The 7,810-nt window shown below is 46.0% G+C and overlaps 1 protein-coding gene across 1 annotated transcript; it reads right to left on the reverse strand.

Moving 5' to 3' along the window:
* Positions 1-4,681: 4,681 nt before the first annotated feature.
* LOC136068233 (uncharacterized) lies at positions 4,682-5,913 on the reverse strand. The gene is made up of 2 exons (XM_065775115.1): positions 5,528-5,913; positions 4,682-5,165 (listed from the first exon to the last, which is right to left on the reverse strand). Exons 1-2 carry the CDS (start codon positions 5,911-5,913, stop codon positions 4,682-4,684), a joined length of 870 nt encoding a protein of 289 aa, XP_065631187.1.
* Between the last annotated feature and the right edge of the window lie 1,897 nt (positions 5,914-7,810).

Genomic DNA, 7,810 nt, shown 5'->3' on the forward strand with positions numbered 1-7,810 from the left:
TCTTCCTTTTTTGAAAACTTTTTCCTTGTCATCCATATTCGCGTAGATGGGTAGATTTAAGCATTTAGTGGACTCTCCGTATGGTATGGAGGGTTTTAGGGCCAAGTACCATATCCCACAGGGAGTGGGCTTACAGTATTGTCCCCCGGACTAGATTTTTACCGATAAGGAAGTGGGTGAAGTCGTCATTCCGATGATTGCTTTTATAGAGGGAGGAATGACTTCCCATGGGTAGGATAACCAGAGATTATCTGCTCAACCACAGGATATGCCCTTATCAATGCGCTCCCAATGCGTTTAGAGTCCTAGGGTGTGTAAACGCTTTGAACGACCAGATGAACTTGGGGCTGACATGGCACAACGTCGTTCATATGTACGAGTGCCATTTCCTTGCTAGTGCGGGATTTTATCTCAAGTTCCGGTCCGACGTCGTTAGGTTGATATCCTGCCTTCCTAAGTCCAATAAGGGCTTGAAGGATGATTATCTGGTCGCCTCTGGGGAGTGGCACGACGTTCTTTCTTGCCCAACTCGGGTAGGAGAGCCAAGTGGTGTACCCTAGGATTAGTCTTTTTAGGTAAGGGATTTAGCCCTTCTATTCTTATTCCTCCTCTAATCATAATTTTCTTTGTTCTGACCATGATTTTCTTCTCGGACTTTTTTGCAGATAAGAACCACGTCGCTTCGAGGCTCAACCTAACCAACGTTTAGGCTCTCAACTACCTCTTGAGGTCGGAGATATTTGTAAGCGAGGACGGACAGCTACAGGCCGCTCATCTGATCTTGGACTATAAGCCCTTGTCCCGCATTTTTCAAGACGCAGGCCAGGCAATAAGGGCTAAAAGCTCTCAGTTGGTTAAGATAGACATTTCCAAGTTGGGATTTTTGGCTCAGAAAGACCTTCTGCCCGTTCCGCCGCCCACTCAGTGTGCCCTTCAGGTGGTAGTTGCTCTGAGAAAGGATGTAGCCTCTGCACATTCGTCCCTCAAGGCCGAGATTGATCGATTTCGCTTTAAGGGGGACGAGGAAGAACACGCAAACCCCATTATTCAACTTGCGAGTTCTGAGGGGGAACTAGACAGGAATTCTGCTGTCGATCCTAGTTCTGAGGAGGAAGAAGACATAGATGTTAAACCAAGGAAGGGGTTAAAGGGTCTCCTTGCTGCGAGGGGCCAAGGGGGGTTGTCCAAGGATGCCCCCAAGTCCCAAGTTCCTGCCAACCTCCCGCCTCCTCCTCCCCCTCCTGTGGCTCCAGTCGGACTGCTCCTTAATTCAGATTTAAAGAAGAAGAGGAAGGTGCCAGAAGTGTCGAAGGTGGAGGAGGGTGAAATGGTCCCTTCGAAGGGGAGGAAGCATCAAAAAACCACAAGAGGAAAGAGGGGCTCCTTTGTGGAGAGCAAGGTCGATTCACTCAGGGCTGATGTGTGTCAATGCAACGAACTTGGAGCTGGACGAGCCCTCCATTTCTTAGGATGCCTCGATCCAGAATTTCTAGGGGGGCACTCAGGTTACGTTGCTGAAGCCTTCGAGCAGCCACTCCTCCTACGGAGGGATATAGAGGCTTATAAGCGCTACAAGCAGCCTGACCTTTTCCTGTCCCTAAAAATGGACCTTGCTATGGTGAGTGTTTCGGCCCGTCTCTTGAATTAAGCATTTAGCAATTCCTTTATTCTACCTCACTCCTTTGTTATTTCTACTTAGGTCACCCAGCAAATTTTTATGGCTGAGGAGTAGGTTAAGGACGCCCGCAACCAAGCTAAGGCGGAGGCCTATTCCCGGGCTGAGATCAAAAAGCAGCTGGGGGCCTTGAAGCGGGAGCAGGCCAAGCTGTCTGAGAAACTAAAAGAGGCGAACAAAGCCCTTTTAAGAGCTAAGGCGGGAATAAAGACTGCAGAGAGGCAGGCCGAGGATCAGCGCTAGAAGCTACATATCACTGAGATCAACTTGGGCATCGAGAAACAAACTGTTTTGGATCTGAAGGCGGAGTTGCAGAAAGCCAAAGATGCGGCTCGGATGGCCAGGGAAGATGCTGAGGCTGCGATGGCAGCATCTTACAAATGTAGGGTGGTAGACATGGAGAAATGGTTAGCTGAGGAGGTAGCTGTAGTGTGCAGGGACTACTGCACTAAGTCATGGGGAGTGGCCAGGGATCGGGCAGGGGTTCTTGTAGACTCCGAGCTGAGGAGGGACGAGAATATCTTCTACCCAGTGGATATTCGAGAAATTTTGGATGAGGTTCCTCTTGAGTAGCTCCCTGTCACCTAATCTCTCCCTCTTGACACTAAAGCTTCTAAAGAGGCTGGGGTGGGCGAGGAGGCTCAGCCTTCGACGAAGGCCAAGCCTTCCGAGGATTCCCTCAAAATCAAGGATATGGTCGCCCAAGCCAAGGACGTAGTGGATCCTCAACTTAAGAAGGCTGATCTTGAGAAGGTCCCTCAATAGGCGAAGACTTAGGCGTAGGATTTTCTTTTGTAATTTTATGTACATATTTATTTGTAATGGCGTTATGCCCACCTTTTGTAATGAATCTTCCTTTGATCAATGAATAGACTTTTGTTTCTATTTCTTGTTCTCTTATCTTATATGCTTCTCAAATTTCCTTGCAATTAGTGACAAGTAACATTAATATCAGGCTGCCGGCTTAAATAATTTGACTAACTACCATCCTTGAAGAGACTTATTGCGTATTTGCACTGTAATGCAAGTTGTACAGGGGGGAGATACATAATTTGCTCCAAGGCCACCTATTCGAGAGCTTGGGCATAATTTCGAATTTGGTTTGACACGTAGTGAAAAACGAATAAGTATGATTCATCAAATACTTGAAAAGATTTAAATAGGTGTATTAAGGTGTTCATTATACCATGTATGTGATAATTTCACCTATGCATGTGGGTCGAGAGTCCTGGCATAACCTAGGATCAGTTTAAACACTTATAAAAGTTGTCATTGAGTGTTAACTTCCCCACATCATCTGGTTCGAGGACTTTAGGCATGATTGAGTTTCAATTTAAACAATTATAAAAGTTGTAATTGAGTGTTGACTTCCCCACATCGTATGGTCTGAGGATTTCAGGCATGATTAAGTTTCAGTTTAAACATTTATAAAAGTTGTCATTGAGTGTTGACTTCCCCACATCATCTGATCTGAGGACTTCAGGCATGATTGAGTTTCAGTTTAAACACTTATAAAATTTGTCATTGTGTGTCAATTTCCCTATAGCATTTGGTCTAAGGACTTCAGGCATAACTATGTTTCTTTTCAGGTTGTTTACATTCCACGAATGTGGTATTACATGTTCATCTAAATCTTCCAGAAAATATGCTCCTATACCAGCCGCCGAGGTGATGCGATATGGTCCTTCTCAATTAGGTCCTAACTTTCCCCACGTCGGGTCCTTTGCAGTACCCAGAACCTTTCTCAACACCAGTTCACCAAGTGTTAACGATCTCAGTTTCACGTTGGCATCATAACCCTGCTTGAGTTTGTGTTGGTAGTATGCCAATTGAACCATTGTGTTTTCCCTTTTCTCTTCAATCAAGTCTAAGCTCTTATCTAGTAGCCTATTGTTATTGCTCGGATTGAATAAGCTGGTTCTAAACGTTGGGAAGCCAGTCTCCAGAGGGATAATAGCATCAGCTCCATAAGTTATCGAGAAGGGGGTTTCTCTGGTGGATCTGCGAGGCGTGGGTCGGTATGTCCAAAGGACATGTGGCAACTCTTTCACCCATTTTTGCTTCGCATTATCCAACCTCTTCTTAAGTCCATTCACTATGACCTTGTTGACGGCCTCGACTTGTCCATTCCCTTAGAGATAAGCTGGGGTAGAATACCTATTCGTAATTCCTAACTCACAGTAATATCTCCTGAAAAATTTTCTATCAAACTGAAGGCCGTTGTCCGAGATAAGGGTATGAAGGACCCCAAACCGGGTGACAATATTTTTTCACACAAACTTCTTAGCATTCATATCCCTGATATTTGCCAGGGGCTCGGCCTCTACCCACTTAGTGAAGTAGTCTGTGCCGACAAGCATATATCTCTTATTTCCTGCTACTTTGGGGAAATGGCCTACAATGTCTAAGCCCCATTGCGCGAATGGCCAAGGGCTAGGCAAGGGGTTAAGGACTCCTCCTGGTTGGTGTATGTTTGGCGTAAACCTTTGACATTGATCGCACTCCTTTACATATTTCTGTGCTTCCTTTTGCATGTTCAGCCACTAGTAGCCTTGAGTGATGGCTCTGTGTGCCAAAGATCTACCCCTAGTGTGGCTTCCGCAAATTCCCTCATGTAAATCTTCGATGAATAATTCTGTTGCCTCGAGGTGTATGTATAGAAGGTATGGCCCAAAAAAGGACCGTCTGTACAATTTCTGATCCTCAGACAGCCATAATCAAATAGCTTTTCTTCGCACTTTATTAGCCTTGGACTTCTCTTCGGGCAGGGTATCCTCTTTTAAAAACAATACAATGGGGTCCATCCAGCTAGGCCCCATTCTAACTTGGTGGACATGTATCGCCTCTTTGTACATCTCTGCGGGCTTGCATAGGAGGTAAGATTTGTGCCGAGGAGGTTGCAAGTGTGGCCAGGGAATCAGTATGGGTATTTCCACTCCTGGGAATATGCAACAGGTTGAAGGATTCAAAACCTGACTGCAGGTGTCTAACCTAGCTCAAGTACCCCTACATCCTCTCGTCCCTCACTTCAAACTCCCCTTTCACTTGGTTGATGACTAATCTGGAGTCCGAGAATATCTTTATTGCTTTTCTGCCCATTGTTCGAACCATGGTCATTCCCATTAGCAGAGCCTCATACTTAGCTTCGTTATTGGTGGCCGAGAATCTCAATCTTAACGATTTCTTGATGGTGATCCTTTTGGGGGATACTAGTACTAACCCCACTTCGAAACTTTTCTGATTTGCTGTACCATCAACGTACACTTCCCAAGATAGGGGGCTCTGTTGGGAGATCGTGTCAACCAATTTTCCATCCATGGATTGTGTTTCAGTTTCTTCTTCTAACGGGGATTCAGCAAACTCGACTACCAAATCCACGAGGACTTGTTCCTTGACAAAGGTGCGAGGCATGTATTTAATGTCAAAAGCCTCTAGGATCGTGGCCCATTTAGCAATCTTCCCCATGTAATCAACACTCCAAAGCAGAGCTCTGAGCGGGAATTGAGTTAAGACAATGACCGTGTATGTCTGAAAGTAGTAGGAGAGTTTGCGTGTGGCGTGTACCACTGCCAAAATAGCTTTTTCCAGTGGCAGAAGCGGATTTTAGATTCATGTAGTGACCTGCTCACATAATAAACTGGCCTTTGTGTGCCGCCATCAACTCGTATTAGGATCAAGCTTATAGCATGAGGGGCCACAGCAATATAAGCGAATAGGACTTCGTCAACATCAGGGCTGGACATGATAGGAGGCTGAGAGAGGTAGTCTTTAAGCTGCTGGAAGGCCAAGGCACACTCCTCGGTCCACTCAAACCCTTTCTACTTATTCATCAATAGGAAGAAGGGTCGTTACCTATCCGCTGATTGAGAGATAAACCGATTCAGAGCCGTTGTCATCACGGTCAGTTTCTGGACTTCCTTGGTATTCCGAGATGGTTGTAAACTGTTGATTGATTTAATCTGATCGGGGTTAATTTCAATGCCCTTATGGGTTACCATGTAGCCTAGGAATTTGCTTGATCCTACACCGACGGAACACTTGGAAGTGTTGAGGCGCAACTTGTGTTTCCTCAAAACTTCAAAAATGCTCCCGAGGTCTCTCAAGTGTTCGGACACTACCTTGCTTTTTATCACCATGTCGTCTATGTAAACCTCAATGCTCTTGCCCAACTGTGACTTAAACATCCTAGCCATCATCCTTTGATAGGTGGCCCCCACATTCTTCAAACTGAATGGCATCACTTTGTAGTGGTAGTTTCTGGTGGGAGTGACAAAAGCAGTCTTTTCTTGATCTTCTAGGGCGAGCAGTATTTGGTGGTATCCCTGAAAGGTGTCTAGGAAGCTCATCCAAGGATGCCTTATGGTTGCATCTAGCAGCTAGTATATCTTGGGCATAGGAAAGGGATCCTTTGGGCAAGCCCTGTTCAGATCTGTGAAGTCTACACACACTCGCCACTTCTCGCTCTTCTTCTTTACCACCACAGCGTTGGCTAACCACTCAGGGTAGAATACCTCCTTGATAGCCCTTGCCTACTTAAGCTTCTTCGCCTCATCTCTAATAGCTTCAAAGTGGTCCTTGGACGAGCACCGAGGAGGTTGCTTCTTGAGAGTGATAGTGGGATTAACATTTAGATGATGACAAATGAAACTCGGGTCCACCCTTGGGGCTTCGTAAGCATTCTAGGCGAACAGGTCAACGTTTCTTCTAAGAAACTCCAACTGCTCTTCCTTCTCTAGAGTGAGTAGCTGAGCCTCGATCTGAAAGAATTTCTCCGGGTCGACACCAATAACAATCTTTACCAAATCCTCACATTTCGCCTCCTTGGCTGACCTATCGATAGGCAACGTCGGAGCTTTTAATTGCTATAAACCTTTTACGGTGTGGGTTGAAGACTCGGCCTTGGGCCGATTCCGGATGGCGACCACCAGGCATTGCCTAACTGCGGATTGACTCCCAATAATCTCTTCAATCTGATCCCCTAACGGGTATTTCAACTTCTGGTGTAGGGTAGAGGAGACAGCCCCTAGAGTATGAAGACAAGGCCTGCCCACAATGGTAGTGTAGGGGGAGTATGCGTCCACCATGATGAAATCCACTTCCACTACTTCTAAGCTAGTCTGTATGGGTAGCTTGATCTGACCCCTTGGAATGACAACCTTGCCGTCAAAACTTACTAGAGGAGAACTGTAGGCTGTTAGGTCCTCGGGTCTCAGGTTCAATCCCTTGTACAAATCGGGGTACATGATCTCGGTGCCACTACCCTGATCCACCATTACCCTCTTCATGTCATAGCCCCCAATCTTGAGCGTGACCACCAGAGCATCATCGTAAGGCTGTATGGTTCCAACTTTATCTTCCTCTACAAAGCTTAACACAGGTTGGGCGTTTACTTTAGTCCTCTTTGGCTCAAAATTTTAGTCCTCAACAGGTAGTTGAGCAATAGTCATTATCTTGGAAGGGCAGGACTCGGTCCTCCCTAGAGTGGCGAAGATAACATTTATAGTGCCCAAAAGAGGTCTCGTAGAAGCATCTCTCCATGGTTCTTGGCCAATCTGGTTCCCCTGGCCAATGTAATGGTGTAAGAGGTTCTTCAATTTCCCTTCTCAGACCAACTGGTCCAAGTGGTCCTACAAGTTCCTACAGTCTTCGGTGGTGTGTCCGGGCTCTTGGTGGTACTAGCAATAGAGGTTTTGGTTGCGCCTCGCAGGTTTCTTGTCATCTTATTTGGCCATTTGAAGAATGGCTCGTGCTTAATCTTCTCTAGAACCTGTTGTACTGATTCTCGGAACACAGCATTGACCGCCTGAGTACTGGCAAATATTGACTGCCCAGCAAAATCTCTTCGCGGCCGGTTGTTACTGTATCGGTCCGACTTGAAATCCCTTCTCTCCTAATAGACAACCTTCTCCTTTCCTTTCCCTTGCAGCTGGTCTTCCTCGACCCTTTCATACTTGTCAATCCGATCCATGAGCTGGCATATACTGGTAACCGATTTCCCAGTCAATGATTTCCTTAGGTCGTGTTTAGCAGGCAGTCAGAGCTTGAAAGTGCTGACAGCAACATCGTCAAAGTCGCCGTCTATCTCGTTGAACATCTCCTAGTATCTGTCCGAATATGTTTTCAGATTTTCTCCTT

The sequence above is a fragment of the Quercus suber genome, unplaced genomic scaffold (genome assembly GCF_002906115.3).
Source record: "Quercus suber isolate HL8 unplaced genomic scaffold, Cork oak 2.0 scaffold_105, whole genome shotgun sequence".
Classification (NCBI taxonomy): domain Eukaryota; kingdom Viridiplantae; phylum Streptophyta; class Magnoliopsida; order Fagales; family Fagaceae; genus Quercus; species Quercus suber.

Coding starts and splice junctions, on each gene's coding strand:
- LOC136068233 (XM_065775115.1), bottom strand. CDS start 5,913: ATGCCATTCAGTTTGAAGAATGTGGGGGCCACCTATCAAAGGATGATG. Junction 5,166..5,527: donor ATCTCTCAATCAGCGGATAG/GTAACGACCCTT, acceptor ATTCCCGCTCAG/AGCTCTGCTTTGGAGTGTTG.